A 15412-nucleotide genomic window follows, 5' to 3' on the forward strand; every position below is an offset into this window, starting at 1 on the left:
TCCCTTCCGCGGCGGTTGCATCCGAGCCAGGGTCCCTGGAAATGGAGCACGCGGTGTCCACCAGTATGCTCGCGGCCTTCCATGAGAGGTGGGCGCCTGAGGGACTGGAGAGCATCATCACCCCCGGCAACCAAATTTTAATTTGAACCACTTAATGTCCAAAGTTTAATTTGTTTATTTGTCGGTTTAGTGTCCCTAATGTTCAACTAAAATAGTTGTAGAGCTGTTGACATTTGAAGGAGCTGCTCCTCGATTTTTTTGCTGCGCTTCAGTCCCACGCTCCTGATCTTTGGGCACCTGGTGCGGAGGGGAGCGGGCAGGTCGGAAAGCCTCCTCGTAGGACTGCTCTTGGGCCTGGCCAAGATGGCCATTAACCAGTCCAGACAGCAGGCGGTTGAGGGAGTCGTTCAGCTGGATTGCCTGCCTCTCTTCCGCGGCTATGTTCACGCCAGGGTGTCCCTGGAGATGGAGCACGCGGTGTCCACCGGTACGCTTGCGGCCTTCCGCGAGAGGTGGGCACTGGAGGGACTGGAGTGCATCATCACCCCCGGAAACAAAATTTTAATTTGATTGGCAAAGTCCCCAGTTAATTTCTAAGTTTATGGGTTCTAGTGCCATTGCCAAAAGGGGGCACTTGATTTAAAGTTTAGTTTAAAATGGTTGTAATATCCTTTCTCCAAAGGGGTGCCCACAATTTCACACAATACTTTTTCTGTGGCCTATAAATGTGTTGCACAAATTTAATATCACTTGCTTGCTTTCAAATTCAATGCTCCTATGTATAAATACTAGAATCCCATTTGCCTTTTTATGACCTTTTCTACCTGCAATCCGGTTAGCTGTCCTTCAGGCCTTATGGTAAGTGCATATGTCACTCATTTTCTTGCTCAGTATATCGGACAGCAATAGAATGTTACCAACAAAGTGTGACAGGAAATGAATGTGACGTTATAGAAATTGTGCACTACACTTTTAATAGATTATAGATGTTATGCAATACATAGATTAATTATCATGACACCCGTATCATGTCATGCACTGCTCAACTTTCCCATCACCTCCATCTTTGTTGATTTATACTGGCTTTCGTCCCTCAGCCCATTAAATTGCAAATCCTTTTCCGCATTTTCAAATCTTTCCATGGTTTTGTCTGCAACTTCCTTCATCCTTAAATCCATTCTTGCATCCTTCGGCCCTCTGACCCTGAACCATTGTGCTTGCACCACTTTTAGCTGCTATGTCTGAAAAACCCATCCCAAACCTCTCCACTTCTCTCTCCAGCTTTTGAAAACTTTCTAAAATGTTAACTTTCAAACCAAACTTTCAGACACTCTTCCTAAAAGAAAAAGACGCATTTATATTGCGCCTCCCAACCCACTAAAGTACTTATGAATTGTAGTCACTGTTGTAATTTAGGAAACACGGCAGCCAATTTTCGTATAGCTAGCTCCCACAAACAGAAGTATAATAATGACCAGATAATCTGTTTTAGTGATGTTGATTGAGGGATCAAAATTGGCTAGGACACCGGGGATAACTCCCCTTTTCTTCGAAATAGTGCTATAGGATCTTTTACATCCGCCTGAGAGGGCAGACAGGCATCGATTTTAACGTCTCACCTGAAAGTCTCTCAGTAATGCACTCGAGTGTCAGCCTAGATTTTTGTGCTTATGTCTCTGGAATGGGACTTGAACCCACAACCTTCAGACTCCGAGGTGAGGATACTACCAACTGAGCTATGGCTGACACACAAATGATGCCTCAGTGTCCGCTCATTTATTCCATTTATTTTGTTTTTCCTCTTCACCTCCACCCCACTTCCATAAAGTACTTAGGACAGTTTCTGTGTTAAAGCTGAAACTTAATGAAAATTGCAGTTATATTTTGAGCATTAAATGAGTCCTTGTTTTTCAATTTTAATAAAAATTACTAATTGTTGTTTCTTCCAGCTTTCCAGAAAATCTCCTGCCTCAGAAGGAAGATATTGAACCTAAACTTATGACTATTGGAACAAACAATGTATTTGAAGTTGGATGTCGTATCCTTTCTTGTAAATAATTATCAATAGGATTTGCAACCAGAGTATCAAGATTACTAACATTTAGGTTATTTTAAAAAATCATGTTGCTCCATAAGATTTTGTCTTCAATGCCAAACCATAAGGGAAGGTCGTGTCTGACTAACTTGATTGAATTTTTCGATGAGGTAACCAGGAGGGTCGATGAGGGCAGTGCGTATGATGTAGTGTATATGGATTTTAGCAAAGCTTTTGATAAGGTCCCACAAAAGTAAAAGCCCATGGGATCCAGGACAGAGTGGCAAGTTGGATCCAAAATTGGCTCAGAGGCAGGAAGGAAAGGGTAATGGTCCAGAACCGGGGGTAAGCCATTTAGGACCGAGATGAGGAGAAACCTCTTCACTCAGAGAATTGTAAACCTGTGGAATTCTCTACCACAGAAAATTGTTGAGGCTAGTTCGTTAGATATATTCAAAAGGGAGTTAGATGTGGCCTTTACGGCTAAAGGGATCAAGGGGTATGGAGAGAAAGCAGGAATGGGGTACTGAAGTTGCATGATCAGCCATGATCATATTGAATGGTGGTGCAGGCTCGGAGGGCCGAATGGCCTACTCCCGCACCTATTTTCTATGGTTGATGGGTGTTTCCGTGACTGGAAAGCTGTATCCTGTGGGGTTCTGCAGGGCTCAGTGCTGGGTCCCTTGCTTTTTGTGGTATATATCAATGACTTGGACTTAAATGTCGGGGGTATGATTAAGAAGTTTGCAGATGACACTTTGGTTGATAAAGAAGAAGAAAATTGCGGGATCAATGTACTGGTCAGGTGGGCAGAACAGTAGCAAGTGAAATTCAATCCGCGTAAGTGTGAGGTAATGCATCTGGGGAAGTCTAACGAGGCAAGGCAATACACATTAAATGGTACAACACTGAAAAGTGTAGAGGAACAAAGGAACCTTGGAGTGCAGATCCACAGATCCCTGAAGATAGCAGGCCAGGTAGATGAGGTGGTTAAGAAGGCAAATGGAATATTTGCAGCCATGGGAAACAGGACTAACCTCTTACCAAGAGGCCCAAATGGACTGAATTACACACCTTTTCATTGCCTCCATCAATACTCTAAAATCAGAATGAGAAAGGCTCCTGGTCCTAATCCCCCTCCTCGCTCTCAGTGACAATTTTAAATTGAGAATTGATTCAGCAATCAAAGCTTTCTCTATTTTCCCTATCAAAACCCTTCACAATTTTAAATAAAATCATCCATTGAATCTTTTTTTAGCCTTCTCGACTCCAGTGGAAATAGGCCCAATATCTCCTCATATATAGTCACTCTGGTAAACTATGCTGTACGCTCTCTGTGACTGTAATGTCCTTTCTATAATGAGATACCAAAAACCCAACACATACTCTAATTGGGCCCTATCCATTACCTTGTACAAGTTTACATTCGTTTACTTTTTTTGGGCTCAAGTTTCGGACCCCCGCTAGAAAGGCGTACATCGGAGAGGCCCGCCTAATTTGTAGAACAAAAATTGCGTCGCATACTTACCTCACGATTCTCCAATACTTGTAGGCCCGTTTCCAGCTCAGCGCGGTGCAGCAGGAGCTGCTGGGGGCAGAGCTACAGCCCAGCGCCAAAAACAGTGCTGGCAGCTGCGCGTGTGCGCAGTAACTCCTGGCCCTCCCAGCGCGTCCTGTCTCCAGGCGACGACCCTATCCCTGGCCGAAGGGACGTCGCCTCTATCCCAGGCTGAGTGACCTGACACCTCTTACCTCGTCATCAGCGGGGCCCGCCTGCCCGCCCGTCATCTCGCTGGGGGCGGGCCCCGCCCAAAATCCTCCAAGCCGGCGTCGGCGGCAGGGCCCAGCCCCTAGCTGGGGGTGGGCCCCGCCCGAAGTCATCCGTGGGAGCCGGCGTGTCATCGTCGGAGCCCGCTCGCCTGGCATCTCGCTGGGGGTGGGCCCCGCCCAAAGTGCTCAGTGGCAGCCTAGCGTCGGCGGTGGCAGCGAGGCCCGTTCAGCCTTCCCCCTCCCTCTCCCTCTCCCTCTCCCTCCCCCCTCCTCTCCCTCCCTCCTCCCCCTCCCTCCCCCCTCCTCTCCCTCCCTCCTCCCCTCCCTCCCTCCCTCCCTCCCTCCTCACCTCTCTCCCTCCTCTCCCACCCACTCCCTCCCTCCTCTCCCCCCTCCCTCACTCCACTCTCCCCCTCCCTCCCTCCTCCCCCCCTCCCTCACTCCACTCTCCCCCTCCCTCCCTCCTCTCTCCCCCCTCCCTCCCTCCTCTCTCCCCCCTCCCTCCCTCCTCTCTCCCCCCTCCCTCCCTCCTCTCTCCCCCTCCCTCTCTCTCCCCCCTCTCTCTCCCCTCCCCTCTCCCCCTCCCCTCCTCCTCTCTCCGCCGCTCTCCCCCTCTCCCCCCCCCCCACCTCACTGCCAGAAACACAGAGAGACATTGACAGAGACACTGGGGGGGGCTCCGATCCAGCACGCTGTTGAAGGGCTCCCGGTGCTGCAGTAGGTGAGTAGAAAGTTATTTTTTTATTTATTGATTGATTTAAAACAAAAATGTTTTGATTGATTTATTGATTTATTTATCATTTATTATTGATGATGGCTCTTTCTTTGTAAAAGTGAAGATTTTAATGCTTGTAAAGCCCCCCTTCTCCCCACGCCCCCTCATCTCTCGTTCCCTATGCCTGATTTATAAGTGTAGGCAGGGTTTTTCTGAGCGTACAAAAATCTACACTTACTCCATTCTAAGTTAGTTTGGAGTAAGTTTTCGCTGCTAAACTTGCAAAACAGGCGTAAGTGACTGGACACACCTCCTTTTGAAAAAAAAAAATCTTCTACATTGAAACTATTCTAATTCACTAGAACTGGAGCAAATTAAATGCCGAGAATTGCAATTTCTAAGATGCTCCATTCTAAACTAGTTGCTCCAAAAAAACAGGAGCAACTCAGGACGAAACTTGAGCCCTTTGTATTCGTTTTCTGGATATGAGGGAGCCGTTGGCAAGGCTAGCATCCCTAGTTGCCCTTTAGAAGGAAGTAAGCCACTGCCTTGAAACTTATAGTTTATGCCATATTTATAAAACCCAACGTGCTATTGCTATTTTTTATGGCTTTATCTACCTGCACTCGAATTTGAACTCTAGATCTGTTCCTTCACACACTTCAATTGATTGTATACTCCCATTTCTGTCCCCACTCCCTCCCAAGAAACATTACTTCACACTTAGCTGCAAACTAAATGGGATTATTGATCCGTAAGAGTGAGCAATTCCACAAAAATGATCCTATATTTTTGGACCTATTTTTCCCAAAGCTCACCACCATTGGGGTTTTTCTCATGTCAATTCTGGATCTGTTGTAGACTAATTGACAGAGATTGATTGCTATGATTAGTCAAAAGCTCCATTATCAGTGTATCATGCGACTACCAGGATGGTAGAAGGCGAACTAGATGGACCGTGGTCTTTTTTCATCTATAAATTCCTATGTTCTTAATAGGAGCTCAATGTTCTATTATTGAGTTACTTGAACTGATTTTGATAGCCCTAATTGTCATCATTATAAGCTCTTTTCACTACATGTATAAACAGGGAAATAAACATTTGGCTGACCTTTCAGTGTATTTATGAAAGTAAAAGGCCGAAATTCATATCTTACATTCATGATATAAAATTTTAGGATTGTTGGCCCCTGGTTCAGAGGTTGGGGCCTGCCGTGTAATTTGAAACCATAACACATTAATCAGATCCTATCTCCGGGATTCTGGCTCGGGTGCGGACCTGTACATCTGGATTGTCCGAGCCTTTTGGCTTTGTGCATGACGGGAAATTTGCGGGGAGGGGAGGAGGCCCCAAATGGGCCCTGAAATTCTGTTGGGGGCGCAGATCTTCTGCCCGTTATACACCTCGCCCAATTTCCCTTTTCATTGAACGGAGCTCTGGTACGGCCCATTTTGCGGCACCACCAAAGTTGAATTTCACCCCTTAAATGGGGGACAACTGGTCAGACTATAGAGAAACGGAGCGAAGAAGCGGTGAGTGATTGCCGAGTGACGTGATCAAGAGGTGTGAGTTTAGGGCCCAGCTGAGGCGAGGGCCCTGGGGCAGCACGGGCCAGCCCACGCTGCAATATGCGTGCAGCAGAGCTGGTCTCCAGTTGTCTTGGTTAATCATTGCCACTGGACCAAGACCTAGCTCTGTCAAGCCCATGTGGTGGCTGGTGTGCAACGGCCACCACATGGTAAAAAAATCCCCTCACAGGCATCTTCCATCCTTCAATATGTAGTTCGGGACCTGGAATATCAGGTGCTTCACTGAAATACCTGTGAACTCATTCCTTTTTCGTGTGGGAGCAAGTCATCCTCGACACGAGGGATCGCCGAAGAAGAAGGCATACTTGCCTTTATTAGTCGCGACATGGAATACAAGAGCAAGGAGGTTATGCTTGAACTGTATAAAACACTGGTTAGGCTGCAGCTGGAGTACTATGTGCAGTTTTGGTCACCACATTACAGGAAAAATGTGATTGCATTGGAAAGGGTGCAGAAGAGATTTTGGCTGAGGAAAGATTGGAGATGTTGGGTCTGTTTTCTTTGAATCAGAGGTGGCTGAGGGGAGACCTGATTGAGGTGCCTGGATAAAGTGGATAAGAACCTGTTTCCCTTGGCAGTGGGGTCAACAACCAAGGGGCATAGATTTAAAGTAATTGGGGGAAGGTATAGAGGGGATATGAGGGAAATTTATTCCCCCAGAGGGTGGTAGGGGTCTGGAACTCACTGCCTGAGAGGATGGTAGAGGCAGAAACCTTCACTACATTTAAAAAATGGCTGGATGTGCACTTAAAGTGCCATAACCTACAGGGCTACGGACCAAGAGCTGGAAAGTGGGATTAGGCTGGATAGCTCTTGGTCGGCTGGCTTGGACACGATGGGCCGAAATGGCCTCCTTCCGCTGTAAATTTCTATGATTCTATGATAAGCTAAATCAGGAATTGTTTTTGATGTGGCGTCTGTTTCCATTTGCACTGTAGTTGTATTCGTTTAAAGATAATTGATTACTGTAATGTAATCAAAGATAACGTAGCTCTTCATTAAGATCGCCATCAGCTCTATGAAAATTCTTTGTTTTCAGCTAGGTTATCACAATGTTGCTTTTATATGAGTCAAATAGTGATTGGTATCCTACTAATCAGAATCGGTAAATCTTCAGTGATTAAATGTGAGTTGCTGCTCAACAAATACACAGTATATGTTTCTTTATTCATTCATGGGATGTGGCCATCGCTGGCAAGGCCAGCATTTATTTCCCATCCCTATTAGCCCTTGAGAAGGTGATGGGAAGGTTTAAACTAGCTTGGCAGGGTGCTGGGAACCTGAGAGCATTGTCAGAGGGGAGAGAAGCCAAGCTAGAACTGGAAGGTAGAAAATTAGTAAGCTAATTTGGAAGGCAGAGGAAACAAAGGCCGGAAATTGGCAACAAGGCAGTTAGGCAATGCTAAATGGTATATACAGGTTGAACCTCTCAAAACCGGCTCTCTTTTATCCAGCAACCTCCCTTGTCCGTCATCATTCCCGGCCCCGAGGGGGGGCCCATACGCAGAACGCAGCCGGGTCGTTGACAGCAACGTTGTCAGCATTATCCTTCATCGACGTTTAATACAGCAGCCGCTTTCTGTTCTTTAAATCTTTCCTACTCTCTCTGGCGTTTCCCCCCCCCCCCCCCCCCCCGCCAACGGTCACTGGGCCCAAAATGCTGCACAGTAGGCTTCTGCACACGTCATTGTCAACAGTGGGTGAATCAGGACTAAATGCTGCACAGTAGGCTTCTGCACACGTCATTGTCAGCAGTGGGTGAATCGGGACTAAATGCTGCACAGTAGGCTTCTGCACACGTCATTGTCAGCAGCGGGTGAATCGGGACTAAAGTAGCCTTCTGCGCATCGCTTGCGCAAATCCAGCTTCGGGATCAGGATGCCATCTTATGAGGCCACGTTCAATAAAACAGTGCGGAGAAGGAGCATGGCAGGAGTTTCGGAGCAGGAGCGTGGCGAAGGTAGTCAGGAGCATGAGCGCTGTCATCAGCACCGGGTAAATTAAGGGTCGGCATGACCTCCCGTCATCTGGAAAATTCTCTTGTCCGGCACAGGCCAGATCTGGGTTCCGGATAAGAGTGGTTCAACTTGTACTTTAAACAAGGCATCTAGGAAATAAGGCAGATGAGCTAAGGGCACAGATAATAGCCATTACTGAGATATGACTGAAAGAAGGGCAGGAATGGCAACTCAACATTCCTCGTTACAGGGTTTTCAGGTCAGATAGAGAGGGTGTTAAAAAAGGAGTGAGAGGGTCGTTGTATTGATTAGTGAAACAATTACAGCTGTGAGGAGGAATGATTTAAGAACATAAGAACATAAGAAATAGGAGCAGGAATAGGCCATACGGCCCTCGAGCCTGCTCCACCATTTAATAAGATCATGGCTAATCTGATCATGGACTCAGCTCCACTTCCCTGCCCGCTCCCCATAACCCCTTATCCCCTTATCGTTTAAGGAATTGTCTATTTCTGTCTTAAATTTATTCAATGTCCAAGCTTCCACAGATCTCTGAGACAGCAAATTCCACAGATTAACAACCCTCTGAGAGAAGAAATTTCTCCTCATCTCTATTTTAAATAGGTGGCCCTTGTTCTAAGATCATGCCCTCTAGTTCTAGTCTCCACCATCAGTGGAAACATCCTTTCTGCATCCAGCTTGACAAGCCCCCTCATAATCTTATATATTTCGATAAGATCACCTCATTCTTCCGAATTCCGATGAGTAGAGGCCCAACCTACTCAATCTTTCCTCATAAATCAACCCCTTCATCCCCAAAATCAACCGAGTGAACCTTCTCTGAACTGCCTCCAAAGCAAGTATATCCTTTCGTAAATATGGAAACCAAAACTGCACGCAGTATTCCAGGTGTGGCCTCAGCAATACCTTATAAAGCTGTAGCAAGACTTCCCTGTTTTTATACTCCATTCCCTTTGCAATAAAGGCCAAGATACCATTGTCCTTCCTGATCACTTGCTGTACCTGCATACTATCCTTTTGTGTTTCATGAACAAGTACCCCCAGGTTCCGCTGTACTGCGGCATTTTGCAATCTTTCTCCATTTAAATAATAACAAGCTCTTTGATTTTTTTTCTGCCTCACACTTCGCAACATTATACTCCATCTGCCAAATTTTTGCCCACTCACTTAGCCTGTCTATGTCCTTTTGCAGATTTTGTGTGTCCTCACACATTGCTTTTCCTCCCATCTTTGCATCGTCAGCAAACTTGGCTACGTTACACGCAGTCCCTTCTTCCAAGCTGTTAATATAGATTGTAAATAGTTGGGGTCCCAACTATGTGGGAAGGATCATCAAATGAGGCTATATGGGTTGAACTAAAGAACAAATAATGACACTGCTGGGAGTGTACTATCGACCCTCAAACAGTGCCAAGGGAAATAGAAGAGCAAATTTGCAGGCAAATTACTGACGTGCAAAAACAATCGGGCAGTAATAGTGGGGGATTTCAATTTCCCAAATATTTACTGGGATACTATCAGTATAAATGGGCACAGAATTCCTAAATTGCATTCTGGAGAACTTTTTTTAGCCAATACATAGTAAGCCCAACAAGAATGGGGGGCGGGGGGGAGGGGGACGCAGTTCTCGATTTAATGTTCGGGAATTAAGCTGGGCACGTGGAAGGAGTCTCAGTGGGAGAGCATTTTTGTGGTAGTGATCATATTTCAGTTAATTTCAACATAATTATGGTGTCTTCTCCCAGGCCGACCCGACCTGCGAGAAGATACTATCGGCAGCAGGGCATAAAAGGAGCTAGCCACCGCAGAGTGAGCGTGAGCTGACCCTAGAGGGGGACAAAATCGAAATGTGACGTCATCGGAAACCAGGTAGCTGCTTGGCTCCGCAGGAGCGGAGCGGAGCGAGGTCGGGCCCCAGCAACGAGGTCAGGCCCAGGAGCAGCGTAGCATAAGAACATAAGAATTAGGAACAGGCCATCTAGCCCCTCAAGCCTGCTCCGCCATTCAACAAGATCATGGCTGATCTGGCCGTGCACTCAGCTCCACTTACCCGCCCGCTCCCCATAACCCTTAATTCCCTTATTGGTTAAAAATCTATCTGTCTGTGACTTGAATACATTCAATGAGCTAGCCTCAACTGCTTCCTTGGGCAGAGAATTCCACAGATTCACAACCCTCTGGGAGAAGAAATTCCTTCTCAACTCGGTTTTAAATTGGCTCCCCCGTATTTTGAGGCTGTGCCCCCTAGTTCTAGTCTCCCCGACCAGTGGAAACAACCTCTCTGCCTCGATCTTGTCTATCCCTTTCATTATTTTAAATGTTTCTATAAGATCACCCCTCATCCTTCTGAACTCCAACGAGTAAAGACCCAGTCTACTCAATCTATCATCATAAGGTAACCCCTCATCTCCGGAATCAGCCTAGTGAATCGTCTCTGTATCCCCTCCAAAGCCAGTATATCCTTCTTTAAGTAAGGCGACCAAACCTGCACGCAGTACTCCAGGTACGGCCTCACCAATACCCTATACAGTTGCAGAAGGACCTCCCTGCTTTTGTACTCCATCCCTCTCGCATTGAAGGCCAACATTCCATTCACCTTCCTGATTACCTGCTGCACCTGCAAACCAACTTTTTGGGATTCATGCACAAGGACCCCCAGGTCCCTCTGCACCTCAGCATGTTGTAATTTCTCCCCATTCAAATAATATTCTTTGTGTCATCTGCAAATTTTGTTACACTACACTCTGTCCCCTCTTCCAGGTCATCTATGTATATTGTAAACAGTTGTGGTCCCAGCACCGATCCCTGTGGCACACCACTAACCACCGATTTCCAACCCGAAAAGGACCCATTTATCCCGACTCTCCGTTTTCTGTTAGCCAGCCAATTCTCTGTCCATACATTTCCACTGACCCCGCGTATCTTTATCTTCTGCAGTAACCTTTTGTGTGGCACCTTATCGAATGCCTTTTGAAAATCTAAATACACCACATCCATTGGTACACCTCTTTCCACCATGCTTGTTATATCCTCAAAGAATTCCAGTAAAGTAGTTGAACATGATTTCCCTTCATGAATCCATGCTGTGTCTGCTTGATTGCACTATTCCTATCTAGATGTCCCGCTATTTCTTCCTTAATGATAGCTTCAAGCATTTTCCCCGCTACAGATGTTAAACTAACCGGCCTATAGTTACCTGCCTTTTGTCTGCCCCCTTTTTTAAACAGAGGCGTTACATTAGCTGCTTTCCAATCCGCTGGTACCTCCCCAGAGTCCAGAGAATTTTGATAGATTATAACGAATGCATCTGCTATAACTTCCGCCATCTCTTTTAATACCCTAGGATGCATTTCATCAGGACCAGGGGACTTGTCTACCTTGAGTCCCATTAACCTGTCCAGCACTATCCCCCTACTGATAGTGATTGTCTCAAGGTCCTCCCTTCCCACATTCCCCGTGACCAGCAATTTCTGGCATGGTTTCTGTGTCTTCCACTGTGAAGACCGAAGCAAAATAATTGTTTAAGGTCTCAGCAATTTCCACATTTCCCCATTTCCCATTATTAAATCCTCCTTCTTATCTTCTAAGGGACCAACATTTACTTTAGTCACTCTTTTCCGTTTTATATATCTGTAAAAGCTTTTACTATCCGTTTTTATGTTTTGCGCAAGTTTACCTTCGTAATCTATCCTTCCTTTCTTTATTGCTTTCTTAGTCATTCTTTGCTGTCGTTTAAAATTTTCCCAATCTTCTATTTTCCCACTAACCTTGGCCACCTTATACGCATTGGTTTTTAATTTGATACTCTTCTTAATTTCCCTGGTTATCCACAGCTGGTTATCCCTTCTCTTACCGCCCTTTTTCATTGGAATATATTTTTGTTGAGCACTATGAAAGAGCTCCTTAAAAGTCCTCCACTGTTCCTCAATTGTGCCACCGTTTAGTCTGTGTTTCCAGTCTACTTTAGCCAACTCTGCCCTCATCCCACTGTAATCCCCTTTGTTTAAGCATAGTATGCTCGTTTGAGACACTACTTCCTCACCGTCAATCTGTATTACAAATTCAACCATACTGTGATCACTCATTCCGAGAGGATCTTTTACGAGGAGATCATTTATTATTCCTGTCTCATTACAGAGAATCAGATCTAAGATAGCTTGCTTTCTTGTAGGTTCTGTAACATACTGTTCTAAGAAACAATCCCGTATGCATTCTATGAATTCCTCCTCCAGGCTACCCCGTGCGGTTTGATTTGACCAATCGATATGTAGGTTAAAATCCCCCATGATTACTGCCGTTCCTTTTTCACATGCCTCCATTATTCCCTTGATTATTGCCCGCCCCACCGTGAAGTTATTATTTGGGGGCCTATAAACTACGCCCACCAGTGACTTTTTCCCCTTACTATCTCTAATCTCCACCCACAATAATTCAACATTTTGTTCATTAGAGCCAATATCATCTCTCACAACTGCCCTGATATCATCCTTTATTAACAGAGCTACCCCACCTCCTTTCCCTTATTGTCTATCTTTCCGAATCGTCAGATACCCCTGTATGTTTAATTCCCAGTCTTGGCCACCCTGCAACCACGTTTCTGTAATTGCCACCAAATCATACCCATTTGTAATGATTTGTGCCGTCAACTCATTTACTTTATTTCGAATGCTGCGTGCATTTAGGTAGAGTGTTTTAATACTAGTTTTTAATCCATGATTGTTAGTTTTGACCCCTCCTGCAGCCCCTTTATATTCAGTGGCCCTTTTTGCTTTTTGCCTTGGGTTTCTCTGCCCTCCACTTTTACTCATCTCCTTTCTGTCTTTTGCTTTTGTCTCCTTTTTGTTTCCCTCTGTCTCCCTGCATTGGTTCCCATCCCCCTGCCACATTAGTTTAACTCCTCCCCAACAGCACGAGCAAACACTCCCCCTTGGAAATTGGTTCCGGTCCTGCCTTGGTGCAGACCGTCCGGTTTGTACTGGTCCCACCTCTCCCAGAACCGGTTCCAATGCCCCAGGAATTTGAATCCCTCCCTGCTGCACCACTGCTCAAGCCACGTATTCATCTGAGCTATCCTGCGATTCCTATTCTGACTAGCATGTGGCACTGGTAGCAATCCTGAGATTACTACTTTTGAGGTCCTACGTTTTAATTTAGCTCCTAGCTCTTTAAATTCATCTCGTAGGACCTCATCCCTTTTTTTACCTATATCGTTGGTACCAATGTGCACCACGACAACTGGCTGTTCACCCTCCCTTTTCAGAATGTCCTGCACCCGCTCCGAGGCATCCTTGACCCTTGCATCAGGGAGGCAACATACCATTCTGGAGTCTCGGTTGCGGCCGCAGAAACGCCTATCTATTCCCCTTACAATCGAATCCCCTATCACTATCGCTCTCCCACTTTTTTTCCTGCCTTCCTGTGCAGCAGGGCTAGCCACGGTGCCATGAACTTGGCTGCTGCTGCCCTCCCCTGATGAGTCATCCCCCTCAACAGTACTCAAAACAGTGTATCTATTTTGCAGGGGGATGACCGCAGTGGACCCCTGCACTACCTTCCTTGCACTGCTCTTCCTGCTGGTTTTACATTCCCTAGCTGGCTGTGGACCCTTCACCTGCGGTAAGACCAACTCACTAAACGTGCTATTCACGTCATTCTCAGCGTCGTGGATGCTCCAGAGTGAATCCACCCTCAGCTCCAATTCGGCGATGCGATCTGTCAGGAGCTGGAGGCGGATACACTTTCCGCACACGTAGTCGTCAGGGTCACTGGAGGCGTCCCTGAGTTCCCACATGGTACAGGAGGAGCATAACACGTGCAGTACGAGCATGGGCCAGCAGCGAGGTCGGGAGGCCAACACTGCATCCTATGAAACCCAGGGAGAGAGGACCTGTAGGAAGGAGGATAGTAGAAGTATGTGTGTGTGTGTGCACTAGGCCCATGTAGCAGAGCCTGGTCTCCAGTCGTCTTGGATCCCCTCGCTATTGGACCAATACTTTGCTCTGCCAAGCCCGTGTGGTAGCTGGCGTGCAATGGCTAACTCAGATTAAAAGAAGTCATGCACAGGCATTTTCCACACTTTAAAAATGAAGTACGGAACCTGGAATGTCAGGGCTCATGGACAACCCCAACAGCGACGGACTGCTATCGTTGCCCGGGAACTCAGACAATTCGACATAAGCATCGCCGCCCTAAGCGAAACTCGGTGGGCAGAAGAAGGCCAGCTCAAGGAACAAAGTGGTGTAACCACACCTTCTGGAAAGGTAAACAAGAAGAAGAACGCTTCCTCCTTGGGGTAAGCTTCGCCATCAAAAAATGAGCTAGTTGGGTGTCTGAATCTCCGCTTGCAGGATAAATGAACACCTCATGACCCTTTGGCTCACCCTAGCTCACCAGTTCGCTACGGTCATCAGCGCGGACGCCCCAACACTGAAAACTACAGACGAGACCAAAGAGGAATTCTACTCGAGCCTTGAAAAATCCCTGACCCGAACACAACCGGGCGATAAACTTCCTTGTCGGCGACTTAACACCAGAGTTGGGAAGGACACAGACCTCTGCAGTGGTGTGATTGGCAGAGAGGGAGTAGGGAAAGCCAACAGCAACGGTACCCACCTCCTGATGAAATGCTTAGAACATGGTCTTGTCATAATCAACACCTTGTTCCGTCAGAAAAGTACAAGGCCTCATGGCAACACCCTCGCATCTGTTAGACTACCTCATTGTCTGAGTGAGGGACCGCAAGAACGTCCACATTACCTGCACCATGACAGGAGCTGACGACTGCTGGACTGACCACCGCCTAATCTGCTCTGTCATTTCCATCAATGTAGCTCCAAAACAGCGGCGGCGACAGAAACACTGCCGCAAGAAAATCAATGCTGAAGCACTCAAAGACCCTTGTAAGAAAACCCGATTCAGCCAGCGCATCACAACCAACCTGATGACTTCCAATGAACCGGAGATGCAGAGTGTCCCCAGTGCCTGGTCTGCCCAGAAGGCCACCATAATTAGCACCTGTGAAGAGACACTGAGTCACTCCACCAGGAAACATCAAGACTGGTTTGATGAGAATGACCAGGAGATGCAGGAGCTAATAAGCCACAAGCGCAAGGCATTCTTGAACTGGAAACATCAACACAACTCGAGAGCAAGAAAGTAACTCAACAGATGTCTGAAGGTCGAGGTCCAACATAAAATTCGCGACCTAGAGAACAGATGATGGGTAGAAAAAGCGCAGGAGATCCAGCAACTGGCCAACAACCACGACGTGCGTAGATTCTTCAGCGCAGTCAAGACCACCTATGGCCCAAGCACCCAAGGTCC

At 46.7% G+C, this 15412-nt stretch overlaps 1 protein-coding gene across 1 annotated transcript in view; it reads left to right on the forward strand.

Moving 5' to 3' along the window:
- dctn6 (dynactin subunit 6) overlaps positions 1-15412 on the forward strand; it is a 166292-nt gene that overhangs the window by 85942 nt on the left and 64938 nt on the right. Inside the window, exon 4 of the mRNA XM_070871635.1 lies at positions 1950-2038. Within this exon, the coding sequence (XP_070727736.1) occupies positions 1950-2038 (89 nt within the window). The remainder of the gene's footprint in view (positions 1-1949; positions 2039-15412) is intronic.

Source organism: Pristiophorus japonicus, chromosome 2 (assembly GCF_044704955.1).
Source record: "Pristiophorus japonicus isolate sPriJap1 chromosome 2, sPriJap1.hap1, whole genome shotgun sequence".
NCBI classification, from domain to species: Eukaryota; Metazoa; Chordata; class Chondrichthyes; family Pristiophoridae; genus Pristiophorus; species Pristiophorus japonicus.